We start from the raw sequence: 15202 nt of genomic DNA on the forward strand, positions 1-15202 counted from the left end.
AAAGAAAAAAAAAAAATAGAATGACACAAAAGACTTTAACTAGGTTAAACCATGGAGGAAGCAAGGGAGAGCAGCCCTTTATAGAGCAAGATCTTGCTCTAGAATGCCCAAGAAAACTTGTAACATCTCTTCAAACTTCTACCCTAACGACTGGAAACACCCACACAGCAGAACTTCCCATTCACATCTTCCCCTCTCAACACAGAAACGTTAATTTGTCAGAATTTAAGAAACACATTAAAGAAATACACTTACTGGAACCAGTGAGTTACTGTCATCATCACATAGAGAGAAGCCAGGAAGAAAACGAAGTGGAAGTAGGCATAACTGTACACTGTGCCCTTCTTTTCATCATAAACCACAGTCTGGCCTCCCCTTTTTTCAACGTGGTCTTCAGCATCAGCTGTAAGAGACAGGAAACAAGAAAGTTTTGCAAATGTAATGAGAACTGAAAACAGCAGCTGGCTTCACAGAGAACGCAGCAAAACATCTCTGGTGTGATTTGGGAAAGCATGATTGACACAGAGTAACACGAACATTTTCTCATCCGCAGGGCATGGGCGTAAACCCTGACTGAAAAACTGGACTAAAACTGAAATCCTGCCTTGTAACAGCTTCCTGGTTTACTGAGTAGATGTTGAGCATTGAGAACACTTAAACTGCTCTACCTGTGCAATACTTTTCTGGCAAGTCCAAGCTGATAATCCTGATTGTACCAGGTCTGCAAATAGAACACTCCCTCCCTATCTCACTCCTCAACTGCAGCCCTTGCAGAGCTGCTGAGCCAGAAGTCCAGCAGCCAGTTACACTCACAGGCATGCCAAAACCAGAGATTGCTCTTTGTATTTTGCAGGAACGAAATGTACTTTAAAGAATTATTAACTAGCTTAGTATTCCTAATATTTTTGAAATGGTGTTGTGACATCTCTTGCTTCTCTCTGTAGCCTAACTTGGAGCACTTCATCTGCTTCAGTTTGCATTCAGTACCCTCCTAAATGAGGGTATGAGCAGCTCCCCATCCACAGCTGTGTCCTTACTCTCTCAGCTTTGGTCCACAAGCCACAGATATGGTAAATTGTGCAGAGAAAACATAATTACCATCTCCGTCAGGTACACAGCAAAAGCAGCAACGAGCTACCTGTGGAACAGACAAGAGGAAGGGGGTAAGAACCTGTGCTGCAGCAAAGCAGAACCGCTGGGGAAGGAAGGTCTGTTATGTCCAAACTGCAGACACTAATTTAGAAAAGTCTGGTTTGTATTTCCAACCGGCACAAAACTTAAATTAGGATTTGCTCAGTAGCTCAGAGCAGCAGTTGCCAAGCTTTGGAAAAACCTGCTCAGTAAATCTGAAGAAGTGAGCCAGTTTTTAAAAATTACTCTACCCATTTTACATAACTCTAGGTCCAACACAGATTCAAATAATTATGACAAAATGGTGGAAAAGCTACAATAAAGCACATTCATATTTAGGGGACTTATCTATTTAGATGTGCACACAAGTGCTTTTTAGGACATTTCTGTACTAAGATGAAAGTATAAGGAGCTTTTCAAGTTCTGATGCATAGGTTGGAAATTACAACTGTACCAGTGTGAAACGTACTTCTCTTTGCAAGATTTTGCTGAAATAGAGCCAGAATGAGCACAAGAAGAATGAATAAAAGCAGAAACCTGGTTTTACCATTTTATTTACATGAAGATTTCCTTTTTTTTTTTTTTTTTAACCTGATGGAGAAAGAAAAGCTGAAATTTACACTTTCTGTGTTGAACAGTAATGTAAACAGAGAAAAGGTGCTGACCATCCAATAAACAAATATAAGAGAATTTCCTGCACCAGTAAAAGTCAGCACTTTCTGTAGAACATCACAAGTATTATTCATACTCACAGTATTCTTCTCTGGGATTTCTTTTGCTTGTGTTCTGATTAAGACAATGAACCCTGGTAGGAAAATTCACTTTCCTATCACATCTATCAGTCTTTATACCATGAAAGTGTGTTAACTTTACATGAAAGTGTGTTAACCTTGTTTACTTGCATCAGTTCACAGCATACTGTACAATGTAATGAGGCACTGGAATTTTACTGGAGACTTTGGTATTGCTCATGCTTAAGTTAAGGGCTGCCCAGTCCTGGAAAAAAGGACATTGCCTCTTGGAAACTTAGAGCTGTCCACGAAGGATAAAAATGGTCCTGGACAGCCGAGGTAAGGCCAGCATCCTAGGGCCTCTAAAACACCTTTGAAAGCCTTGCAGCATCATAGATAAGTAGCTGTCTCAAGACTGACTTAAAGGATGTCTGGCTCAACAGATAAGCAGCAAGACCGCTGCAGAAATATAATTTGCAAAGTTTTATTATGATTAGTAATGATGATGTGGGTGCCAGTGATTAGACAAATCATGCTGCACCTGAATGCCTGAAGGGTAGAACATTCTTGTGTACAACCACATTTTGGGTGCTCCAGTTTGCTTGGGACACCACATACACATGAATAAACATTTATGCTTTGCACTTCCAAACTTTGTGTTATAGCTTATCCCCTGTTGCAGGGATATAGCTTATCCCCTGGTTGCATGCTTTCCCAGACAATGGGTATTTAAAGTAAAATGTCCAGCACAAACATCAAGAGGGAGGTTCACACCACATATCCCTGATTACCTGTACTCAGTGGGTTCATAAACTCAGGGAAAGCCAAAAAACTCATTCTTTCTCAAAGGACTGTCTGAGACTTAAACTCCTTATTCTCTACCTCTTTCTACTCCTGTTGTGCCAAGTCTCACCTGCAGTGCCAGCCTGCCTTATGCTGGGGCTGCACTCACACTCTGAAGCAAGCACTGGGGTTCCCTTCACCACTTCAACCAGCTGTAATTTAGCCCTGGGACAGACTGGAATTAGCGACGCTGGCACACCTGCCCCAACCCCAAACACTCAGCTGCTTCCCCCGAGCTGACAAACCCTCTCTGGGCCATCAGAGTGCAGTGCTCTTCAGCAGCCCTCGCTTTCTACTGACATTTTGTGGCTCTTGCACGCTATTTAAAGCACAACAATCCAGAACTAATCCAGTGGGCAAGTACTCTGGCTGACGAGATGGACCTTCCCGGTGAGGGGCCACATCCCAGCCCCATGCCGTGCCATAGCTCCCAGCCTTCCCGCTGCTCCTCACGGGGCACAGAGCCACACCTCTGGCAGGGGCCTCCTGCGGTGCACAGCTGGAAGAGGAGGTGCAGGGCAGGAAAGGCAGCTGTTTTCTCTGCAGTGCTCCCCGTCCTGTCCCTCACACAGGGCTGGAAGGCCTAAGGCAGGCCATGCCAGGTCTGTGCTCCGTCTGTGCCCAGCTGCAGCGAGGGCTGGGCAGGCACTGCCCCTGTCCAGCCACAGCATCCTGACACAGGGAAGCGCCCGCACCCTGGCACTCCCACGCTGGAATGTCTTGTGATTCCCCACGCCCAGCAAACACCAAAGGCCTGAGCAGACACCTCTGCGTTTTTGAACTCTCACACTCTGATTGAAGACTTGTGAAACAGAAGCCAAAACTGCAGATGCAAGGAACACCAACGCAGAGAGAGCCAGGGATGGAGACTTACCTTCCAAACACACACATATATTTGAAGAGCACCACTAGCAAGCCTAAGCAAGGGGAAAGTGTTACTTAGCAAAACCCCACTGATTTCTCAGAGTTTTCTGGGTGTTCCCAGGACAAGGAAGCCAAAGTAACAGGTAGGTGGAACAAAAAAACTTATACAGCTGAAACAGGGACAAGAAATACAATCAGAGATTAAATTATAGGCAAAAAGAAAGGAACGACTTATGTATGGAAATAAAAATAAGAGATAAGAACTTGGGATCTTAGTTGCTATGAGAACAAAGGCAACCAGGACTGAAAATGTTCAAGAACGCCTCCACTTTTTCTTCTGGTAGCTTTCCAGCACACTTTTCCCTTAAATGTGAGGACATGAGCTCATGTCAAACGTAAGATTTACAGGAAGTCTGCAGAATGCTGAATTAACTTCAAGAGCAGCAAATAGCTTCAGTACACAAAGGCACCTCCACAGGACCAGCGAGACCTACAGAAGGGCTAGTGTTAATAGTGGATAAATGTTCTGATGAGTCCATACCCAGAGCCACATAACATACATGCTACCACGAATAGCTTCTCTTTTCAGATTACTGGCCACACAAACAACAGCAATAAAAGCATGGGGAAAAGCCTGCACAAAGATCCTGTGTGAAGAAGCAAGACTCACTTCAGTTTCAGCTGTGGCATATATTCCTCTCAGTGCCTCTGAGCTTGCACGTGTTGTTGAGGTCAAACTAGGAGGAAAAGAAGACAGTGTCAAAGCCCTGGGCATAACTATATCCCCAACAGGGCAACTCTGCAACATCACAGCAAACACAAACAGTCTACTCCCATGTCCCAGCCTTTGCACCCAAGCATTTGCCTGGATGCTATCACCAGGCACAAGGTATGTGAAAAGCTAGTCCTGCACTAGGTAGAAACCAGCCTGGCAGATGGCCACTAGCCAACTCAGACTGAATCATGAGCTTAAAAGTAGGTCACTCCAGAAAGGTGATGAATTCACCATCTGACAGCAGCAAAATCTAAGTGCTCCAATTTGCAAGCCAGAAGAGACCTCCCCTGCTGTGCACAACCAGTGCATTTATACTCAGTTCACAGCCATCACTTTGGCTCAGCATTTCTGTAAAGGCTTTGCCAGCAAACTCACGGGTCTCTGGCAGTCAGTTTTCAAAAGTAAATTACCAGTAACTGTTGTCAGTGGACCAGCTCCGAGAAATTACTTTCTTGCATGACTGCAGTTATCTGTGGGGGAATCCTTTCTAATTTCTTCTGACAGGAAACACTTCTTGCCCTGTCCTGCCCTTTTAGGATGTGAAATGCAAACTTCCCATTACCCACAGGAAGCTTTGGTGTACACACTGAGCCTTGGCAAGCAATGCTTCAAAACATCCCCCTGAAGGTATTCTTACCTCCCCAGCTACAGGGTACAGTTCAATGGCAGCCTACATGAATATTGTCTGTGTGCTGAAACACCTCCCTGATGCACTCTAAGTGCCCTTCTGATGTGAACTAGATCCATGATATCCATATTTATACATTTTGTATCAGAACAAAATGGAACACGTGTATTTGATAAAAAGAAGAATAAGTCTCTTGTTTTCACTTCACAAAAATATGAAGGAGTTTCTGAATGTGAATTTTGAAGTGGACTGATTCAGCAGCAGAACCTGCTCAAAAATCTGCAGCAGACAGGCAGTGCTGTCTCCTGGCAAGCTGCACAGCCAAAATAAATGACACACCACTTTTCAATCACCGGCAACTCCCTGTCCCGGAGCATAAACTAATTAATTGAAGTGAGCTGCAATAATATAAGATGAGCATCAAAGGTGAGCAGCACAGGCACAAGAAGGGTTTTATTTAGAGCAGATCAGTGGCAAATCCTGTGCTCATCATTTGTTCAAAGGAAACCCTAAACCCTCCCAACAGTTTATTTGTTTTAAAGACCTTCAAGGACAGTCATAGTCTCTGCCAGGAGCTACAAAAATTTCAGACAGATTTTTCAGGTGAATGTAACTGTAAGGAGTTTCAGAGCTTAACACTGAGATTACTTGGGTTCACGGACAGGTGGAATTTCTTTCCCTCTGCTTCTAGATAAACTGCCCTATTTGATTTTAATGAGACATATTTGTTTCAAAAGTTGTATTATCTTGTTGAACATTTTTAGCTAAAATGTCTGAAATTCTGAAGCTGAGGAAAATACGAGCCTTCCAGCCCAGCTTTATTACACACTTCTCTGTGACTTTGCATGAGGCCTGCTATAAGCCTTCACTCTTTGGACCACAGCATTGCATTTCAGAAAGGTAACTGCAAACTCCCAGACTTACCAGGAATATAAAATGCAGCCAAAGAGAATCGTAGTACCCAGGCCAGTAACCAGGTTTTCATCTCTGTGCAGGCCTTGACTGAATTCAGGTACACAGATTGTGATATTCCGATTGTTTTCATCCAGGACTTCACAAACAAACAAAAAGAACAGTTTGCAGAGCTCATTTCATTCCATTTTAAAACAGTCTTCAGACTGAAGGCTTTAATTGATTTTTATTATCTGACAGTAGGTAGATAAATTTCAGTTGTTTCTGTCTATCTCTTTGAAAGATCACAGAGAAAAAATCTGGTAAATCTGACCTGGCAGACTCTGTGTTTCAGACAAAACAAAAATGCAACTTAGTAGGGTACTAAAATTTCCTGTCTGACCGCAACAGACAAACAAGGAAAAAAACAACTGTTTTGTGAACTAAGAAATAGGAAGTTGGAAGCCTGCCAACACTTCACCCAAGGCTACAAAACCATGTAAAACCAAGGCAGTACAGACCTCAGACCAGAAATCTCCTTGACAGGAAGGGCGCCTTAAGGACAACCGTGAAAACCATACACAGTAAAAAAAGGTGGTCAGTAGTTGCCCTGTTCTCAGCCAAATCAATGCTAGGTAAGTTCATGGCAAACCTGAGTAACAGGGCTGGGACCCCACAGACAGTACCAGCACCTCACACATTCTCTAGCACATGCCACTGTGAAAGCTGACAAGCAAATGTGGAGTCCTTATCACACAGACAGGCAAAGAAGGAGCACCTCTGAGAGCAGATGACAACTGTGAAAATTCTCAGGCATGGGAAGAGGAGGTCTGAGACTGTGCTTGATGCAATAAACTCAACAACCACACAAATGGACAAATTCAATAACCACACTTGCAATATATACTAGAATTAGAACATTCACTTAACTGCTGAAGACTTTGTCTGTGACAAGCATGAAGCAACACAAGGCATATTATTTAATTCCACATATTACCTTCTTCCCCTGCTTTTTACAGCGAGGACAGACTTTTGAGTAACTCAGATGCCTTTTAAATTTAACTTTATATTCATTCAAAACATGGCTAAAGGTCCATAAGTAAATTTTACACCTAAGTACTGTCTGGTATACTTCCTAACTCTAGAATACTCTTGTGTGTATATCTGTACCTACACAAGTATGACAGACTTTTTCCCCCACCTCTCCCCTTTGTTTTTGAGAGGTGTCTGTATAAACTTTTCCTTCCTGTCATTTGACTTATTTTCCTCTAGCTATTGTTGTCTCAGCTATTGAACACTTAAAAGTTGGGCAATAATAAAGAAAGGGTGTACTAACTCAAACCAGGAAAATCTTCTCTAAGTGAAAAGAATGCTTCCAATGCAAACATATGAATCTGACATTTATTTGGGTAAAGGAAAGTTTTAATTGTGCTGTAAGTTTTGCTCTGGTTTTGCTGTGTCAAGAACTTAAAGCACTAGCAAGTTCCATACTCCTGAACTGCAATACTAGTGGCTGAAAGGCAAGTGGAGTTCAAGAACTCTGCTGAAGAACAGCATCATGTCAGCTGCAACATAATTCTGAGACAGAACTCTGAGTCCTTTCTTTGAATATTTCCTCTCAAAACAAAACACAAGTTTTTGCTGCATTAGGAGTCCAGGCCTACCCAGCTGACTAAATCTGGGAGAAAAAAGTGTCATATTAGTATCCAATTTGATGGCCAGCACATACTAACTGGACCTTGTAAATTTTGGATGGAGCTGATCACCCAGCTTCTTCCAGAGGAATCCAAGAGCCATTTGTTCCAACCCTTTCCTATCAGGTGACCTAACACATGATGTATTTTGCCACAGTCAGTAAAATGCAAACGTGTACTTGTCATAGGAGGAATCGACTACAAGGCTTTGGGAAATTCATTCATAAGAAATGGAACAACAGATGCAACTCACCCAAGGTAAGTAAAGTGCCCCTAGACCAAAGCAGTTAACACTCAGGAAGAGTGCCACTTTCACAGTCTTTTGGCTGCACAGATTTATTTGTACCATTTGCAATGTTTTCTGTGAAGACCAAACCCAGCACTTCTATATCCCTGAGTCTGCTAATCCAGGTCTGCTAAATTCTTTATTTTAAAACACAACATGTTTAAAAGCATTTACATAAAGATAACTTACTTGTTTCTGGTGGTTTGCTGGATAGTGCTGAGAAAGTGAGGTACATGACATAGCAGCTGATGACTCCTGACTGCAGCAAGCCAGAATGGGGCTGGCCTTTACAAGAATGAGGAAAGTTAGTTATTTTTGTAGACACTTTAGCAAACAGAAAAAGAAATTTACATTCTTTAAAGAACAGCACACCAGTATATTTTTTTTTCACTTAAGGCAGTTAGTAAGTGTTTGAGGCAGTTTAAATACAGTGCCACTGTCCAACATAGAGGAAAAAAGTCTATCCTTTAGTTCTGTGGGCTGTTTTAGGAAAGCATTAGTGATTCCCATGTAAGTAGAGAATCACCTCTGTGCTTCTGCCAAACACAGCTGCTTTTCAAAAGCTGCCACAATAATTTTATTTCCCTGTAAAATCTGTTGGGAGTCACTCTACTATTTTCAGACCCAATGTATGCAAGATACTAACAGCACACAAAGTATAAAATGCTGCTGGTAACTCCATCAGGCCCAAATGATAAATGATACAAAATGATAAAACCCAAGAAGTCAAAGTAAATAGTAAAACACTAGTGAGTTTGAGAGCTACCACTGCCAGACTTAGGTAGATTTCACAACACACAGCTGGCCATCAGCAGGCAGGTGTTCTCCACGCTCTGTGCTTGATGGCACACCCAGAACATCTCACACCTCTGTAGTTTCAGCAGCCATGCTGACAATGACAGACAGCACTTCACAATGTAGATGAAGAGTCAAGGGCAGCACCAGCTCTGAGCCATCACTAGACTTTCTGCCCAGACACGGCTTATGCCTCCAGCACACAAGCCGGCAGCACCGACAGCCCAGGAGGAGGGGAGGGCAGGGCAGGGCAGGGCAGGGCAGGGCAGGCAGGGCAGGGCAGGGCAGGGCACTCACGGTTCTGGACACAGGGCGATATGGCCACCAGGGACACCAGGAGGCACAGGCAGCCGTTGACCCCGATCAGGACCTTGTTGTGCATGCAGCCCTCCGGGCGCGTGTAGAAGAGAGCCATGAGCACCAGAGCTGCCACCGCGATGGAGTACAGGATGAGAGTGACCAGGGCCAGCAGACCATTCCACACCTGCTTGTGGTTTGCACCTGCCGTCCTGGGGAGAGAGAGACAAGCATCTTACCTTTGTCTTCTCATGCCCAGAACATAAAACTCTAGCAGCTGAAGAGCTCATATCCTCAAACACAAAAGACAGTGTTTACTTTCCCGAAGCATGGGTGCATCACTACACTGGCACAGATTCCTACTAGCATGGCTCCTACCCCTGAAACAGAGGGAAACATTCCTTTGCATCAGTGTTTATCTTCTGTACTATCACAATCAACTCCTTCTGTAATTATAGCCCAGTGCTGACTCCTAAAACTCCCAGGAGCTGCCTGGTCTCAGCCCAGCAGCACACCTCAGCTCAATACTTCCTCAGCAGCAACTCCAAGTACCGCAGGCAGGGCTAGCGAGTGGGGCTCTCCACACAATGAAACCAGAGGCTTACTGATCATGGCATGGCCCCTCTTCTGCTCCTTGTACTACCTTGGAAGTTTTACTACTCTTCCACGCAAAAAGCCTCCTCTCCCTCTGAGTCTAACCCCTGGTCTCCCTCAGCTAAAGAGTGCTTCATCTTGTTTTCCTTTCTTCACCTTCCAAACATCTCTTGCAAAGCCCACCAGGGTTTAAAAGGAGCAACTAAAACAGCTGTTTTGAAAGAACAGGCTGTTTTGTAGATGGAAAGTCTTTTCAGTGGGGTTTTTTTTTCCTGTAATTTTGTGGAAACAGGACTTACTTTAAAAGAATATCTAACGTAAAAACAGCTAAAGTTAAATGCTGGTGCTGGAATTCTTTCATCCACAAAAAACCAGCTATCAAAATTAGCACTAAAAATATCTGTGGTATAAGGAGTTCTCACCTCTTCCTCCATGAAACAGGAATTTATCAAAGCCAAAGGTTTGCTATAACACTTTCTTAGCAGATATTTTAATTAGAGGAAGAAAGAGCTGCAAGAGTTTGTAGAGGAGGAAATGTGAGACAGAAATGGTGGAGGTGGAGGCAGGAGAATACATCTGGGAGGAAAACTTAAATATTTTAATTTGATGAGAGGTGAAGAGCTCAGAGAGTAATAGAAAATACACTTGAACCAAAAATGAAGTCAATGCCCAAATATTGTATATCCAGGCTGATAATGGAATCTTGCCTATTTAGATGACAAGAAAGAAGTTGAACACAAATTAGCAGTCTTCATTTGAGAAAGAAAATTGACATGCATTAAGCTGACATAGAAAAAGCAGGATTCATCAGTTCACAACATTGCACACAGTTTCACTATTATATTTTGCAACTCCAGTTTTACTCTCTTGCACCACTCCACTTGGCAGATGTATTTCATACAAACTACATAATAACTTAAAGTAAGAAATTTTTGAATCCCAAGACACTACTACTTAATGGAAGCCAAGCAGTTCAGATTAGAATAAATCAGCAGAGTAGAAGTGAGCAATGAGGAAACATTTCTGTTGGGGAAGGAGAAAGTAGATGAAGGAAATACAAACAGCTCTGATTCAAGTGTCTTCTTTCAAAAATTACATCCAACACACACCTACATTCTTTGTTGCGAGAAAAGTATTGGTCAGGAGTCCACCAGAATTTTAAGCAAATAACTACTTGCCCAACACATACCAATTTTTATTCCACTTGTGTGCGAACTCAACCAGCAGGATGAGCTGAATGGCAATGAAAAGGAACCCTCCTGTTGCTCCTACATAGCGCCAGGCTGCAAGGCAGAGAGGCAGAAAATAGGTCAAACGCCTTTCCCTTGAGATAAAATGGATTTATTGTCTATGCAGTGAAGCTGTTAATGTGGTTGAATATCTCAAGCTCACAAATGCAGCAGGAGATGAGTGATTTCAGATGAAAGGCCAGCTCAGTTAACTCAAGATCAGCTCCCTTATGAATCCAGCTCGCAACCTGCTACATTTTCAATATAATCATGTCAGGACAGCTACTGGGTTTCCCTAACCTAGAAAATTTTTGTGGAGCCTATGAGTTACTATGTTTAGACAGAAAAGACTGAAACTTTTATTTGTGACTAACAGAAAGGAGATGGTGTGAAGGCTTTCCACCGGAATCTAAACCCTGAAATTGAAGGCACTGGAACCCAGTCATTACTAAAACAGGCAGTTTCTTCTCCTCCAGATTCCAGTACCACAGAAAAACAAAGGTGGGGTTTATCTATTCACAAATGCTGTTCCAAGCCACTCCCAAGGAACACTTGGTGTTCACTGACTGGTTTTAGGACAGGTTATTTGGGTACTTAACTGCTGACCTACATATACTGCATTTGGGTAGCTGCTTGAGTGTTTTAGACAGCAGATTTCTCACATGCAACATCAGAAGTGTCTGAGGAAATACAGATACAAATTTTAATTTTTAGCTGTATATACAGCTTGTGCTGCTCTGCAGTACACAGCCTACACACATCCAGGTGTGCAACCAATTTCAGTGAAAAAAAGACCAAGGAAGTGCATCAGCAAAATTCAGCCATATCCTTCCATTGTGCTTTCCTTTTGAAAAAAAGGCCTGTGTAAATTAAGTGGAAGAATGGAACAGCCAGGGCTCACTTCCATTAGCAGTTGATGTAGAGATTTATTTTTTTATTCTTACTCTATCATAAGCTCATTATTTAAAAGCAAGCAAAAATGTCATTATCTCGTTTGCTAAACACATTGTATACATTTGACAAGCTCCTTCAAACATACAAAACAAAAAAAACCAGATTAAGTTATTCTGTAAAAAAGCACATAAAGAATAGGCAGGGCACAGAGTGGCATGTGTAATTGGGAAACGGAGAGTAGGAAAGGTCAGACACAAATGGAGTGAATAATTAAATAAGACAGACTCTCCTGATCTCCCTCTGCCACAGTATACTGCAGACGTTTATGGATCAATCACAGGTGAGATCAGCATAGCCAGGGTGGATTCAACACTACCACCCACAGAAACCTACTGCTTGCACATAATCTTCTTCCTCCATGATTACCAAACTGCTTGGGAAACATGGCAAGTGATTTTATTTTTCAAGGAAAAAAAAAGCAGTTTGAAGAACGACCTCCTCCCTCTAAAAAAAAACCCAAACAAACCAACCAACCAAAAGACGGTGTAAGTTTCTTGAAAGGATGGCAGAAAACCCCAAAAACATACCATACCCAAACCATCTGTAAATTTCAAATTCAGGGGCAGACTAGAGGTCAATTTAGCAGGAGTCGCTGAAGACTGCTGTTGAGAATTAGCACAAAAAATTCTGTTTCTCCTTTTCTGCAAACACATCAGTTCCTGAAGACATTTCACCAGGAAAAGGGTCACTTGCAAAGATGACAGGCAGTCTCACCTGCTCACGAGTACAAGACATTGTACTGCTACATCTAATCCAAACAGAATGGGTCCTAAGGACAAACACATAGAGGCATCCCACAACTTCAGAGAGGACATGGAAGAGGGCCTCAGACTGAGGCAGGACCAAACAAACAGACAGCAAAGGCAAGAAGCTGAATTATACCTGTCAGTGGTTTACTTGTAGTGCTTTCTGCTTTAGTTTCCCAGAGTTCTGTGCTCATAGTCTGCCTGCCCACTGTGTTCTCTTCCCCGTGTTACCCCTTCCTCATGGCCTTTTAAACATCCTGGCTAGAGCAGATGGGTGTTGAGAACAAGGTAACCAAGCAACTCTTAGTGGAAGCAGGCAGCATACTGCTGCTCCTTTGCTTTACTGATCCCATCCCATTCCCCATCACCTGTTCAGACCCAGCAGCTTAAGGGCTTACAAGAACCTGTAAGATGTACTTACTGCAAATGTAAGAGAACAAACTCATCTTGGTATCACCAGGAGTTTTGCTCCTGGCCCACAAGATTTCAGTGACAAACTCCCCTCCCCTCCCAGCTGGCACATCAGTACTGAGCTAGCACCAGCATTCCTGTGCTGTGCCAGCACTCCTTCCAAAACTGGAAATGCTTCTGGTATGGCATCCTCAGCAGAGCACACACACCAGGGCCCAAGAACTCTAATTTTACTTTACTGCATGCATACCCCCAACCTGAAAATTAACAGCATCCCAAATCCTTTTGGGGAACTGCAAGTTTCCAGGCAGCAAACACCAGTGCCCAGCCTCCCAGAGCACCGGCACCTCTCCACTGTGCAGCCCGACTGCTGCACTATGCCAGAGCTACCTGCACAAGCCAAACTAATATGCAGCTCCGTGTCCTTGAGTGAACAACTCCTTCTGCATCATTATAGTTCCATATTTCTTAAAGAATTGGCAAGAATTCTTAAAGAATTGCTGCAGTGGTATCGTTACCTACCACTTCAGCTTGCTCTTGGTGAGAATAAAACAGGATGTTCCCTGCACATTCACATGAAGTCCATGTAGTTTGCACACACAGTGCTCCCCCCAAACACTGTTTTTTCATCTGGCCTTGACTTGAAGAAACAAGGCAATATTCATGTTGATCAGACCTCTGATTTCCAACCAGTCAGAAGATAGCAGAGGATGAAGCAGCATAACAAGAATAAGAGGACATACCATTGAGGAAAGTGTCCTGATCAGGAATGAAGAAGGCTCCTGAGCACATTGCTGCCAGAACTATAAGTTTAATAAGCCAGAATCTGTATGAGAGAAAAAACCCATAACTGTAAGTTTAATAAGCCAGAATCTGTATGAGAGAAAAATCCCATCTGGTTGTAATAGGAATAAGAGATTTTCAACTTTAGTACCACAAGAAATCTTTATTTAAAGAATAATGAGGTTAAAAAAAACCCATCCTTTGATGAGTGATTACCACTTTACTTAGTTTTCACTTGACCACATTATTTCTAAACGTAAGAGCAAAGTGAAGATTTTTTGAGTTTTTGAGTTTTGCGGTATTTTTTCTGCCTAGTACTACACCCAAGTAGAAAGTTTGTGACACAAATTTGTAAAGAGATGTTAAAATTAGGCAACTAAACAAAAAACTCACCCATTATGAATGTAGGCTCGGCAACTTTTGCTGTTGTTAATTTTGATGGTGAACAAGAAGAATAAAAAGAAGAAACAGGCCATTCCAAAACAGACTTTGTACACTGCAGAGTATCCCACCAACTTCTCACACATCTCCCCCGCCTGAATACCCTTGCACATCTGCTTGTAGAAGGGAATCTGAAAAGCAGAACACATTATATATAAACTTAGAAAGGGCACAAAGCACACATAAGCATGTCCACATCTGTACACCACTGACTTCTCACTGGCTGGTACCAGAGAGAGTAAGAGTAATACTGAAAGGTATTCATTTAATACCTTTGACTTTTGACACCCCTTCAGCCTGGATTTCAGCATTCAGGCTGAAACAATACCTAAAACATAAGGGACTGAACTCTTCCAGAGCCTTCTCTCAATTCTTTACAGATCCCTTGGGGTACAAGTCCACTTTCCTTCAGCTCTCCTGGTTCATGCCATTACTGTTTATTCCCTCACCCTAGGGACCTTCTCCCTTCTTCCCACGCTGTACAGCAAAAGACTCTGACTGCTTCAGTAATTCAGCTTACATGAGACACACCAGGGGCTTCTGCTGCCCTGGCTGGAAAGGCAGACTGAAACACATCCACAGGTCACAGGGGCAGCAACCACCCTCCTCTCCATCACAGCTTCTGAAAGGGAGTTGTGCCAGTTGACCTGATTTTGTTTTAAATTAACAGAAAGATGGAATATTCCTGCCTCTCTTGACTCATTAAATATTTGCCTTTGAGGCCTTTCCCCGCAAAGGGAAAAACAAACAGCTGCACATTCTGGCTTCAGTTTCACCACATGAATATGATGCTGGGTGCTCAAAAAAACAGGTCTGTGTGGCCAGGACCCACCCGCTGCTGTGAGGCACCTCTGTGTACACATCGGCTCCTCACAACCAGAGAAACATTTAGCTGCACAGAAAGACAGGAATTTAATTAGAAAACCACTATCCATTTCAAAGGAAAAAAGGGCCTCTCTGTATGCTTACAGCCTTCAGCTGAGGCTGGTAAGACCAGTTGAACAGCATTATTAAACCCTCTGGAGCTGACTGCTGCTATCCGTGCAGGTGACTGGAGGACAGAGAAGCCAACATGCAGCAGGACACAGCATGCACAAATCAACAGCTGC

The 15202-nt window shown here is 42.9% G+C and overlaps 1 protein-coding gene across 2 annotated transcripts in view; it reads right to left on the reverse strand.

Moving 5' to 3' along the window:
- The window catches only part of SERINC5 (serine incorporator 5), a 40967-nt gene that overhangs the window by 6632 nt on the left and 19133 nt on the right, over positions 1–15202 (reverse strand). For both annotated transcript variants that reach the window (XM_030237491.2, XM_050987011.1), the window contains exons 3-11: positions 14046–14224; positions 13613–13695; positions 10719–10812; positions 8936–9147; positions 8033–8128; positions 5897–6023; positions 4240–4306; positions 1099–1138; positions 256–403 (exon numbers count right to left, since the gene is read on the reverse strand). In XM_030237491.2, coding sequence (XP_030093351.2) covers positions 256–403; positions 1099–1138; positions 4240–4306; positions 5897–6023; positions 8033–8128; positions 8936–9147; positions 10719–10812; positions 13613–13695; positions 14046–14224 — 1046 coding nt within the window. The remainder of the gene's footprint in view (positions 1–255; positions 404–1098; positions 1139–4239; positions 4307–5896; positions 6024–8032; positions 8129–8935; positions 9148–10718; positions 10813–13612; positions 13696–14045; positions 14225–15202) is intronic.

This window comes from Serinus canaria, chromosome Z (assembly GCF_022539315.1).
Source record: "Serinus canaria isolate serCan28SL12 chromosome Z, serCan2020, whole genome shotgun sequence".
Lineage (NCBI taxonomy): Eukaryota > Metazoa > Chordata > Aves > Passeriformes > Fringillidae > Serinus > Serinus canaria.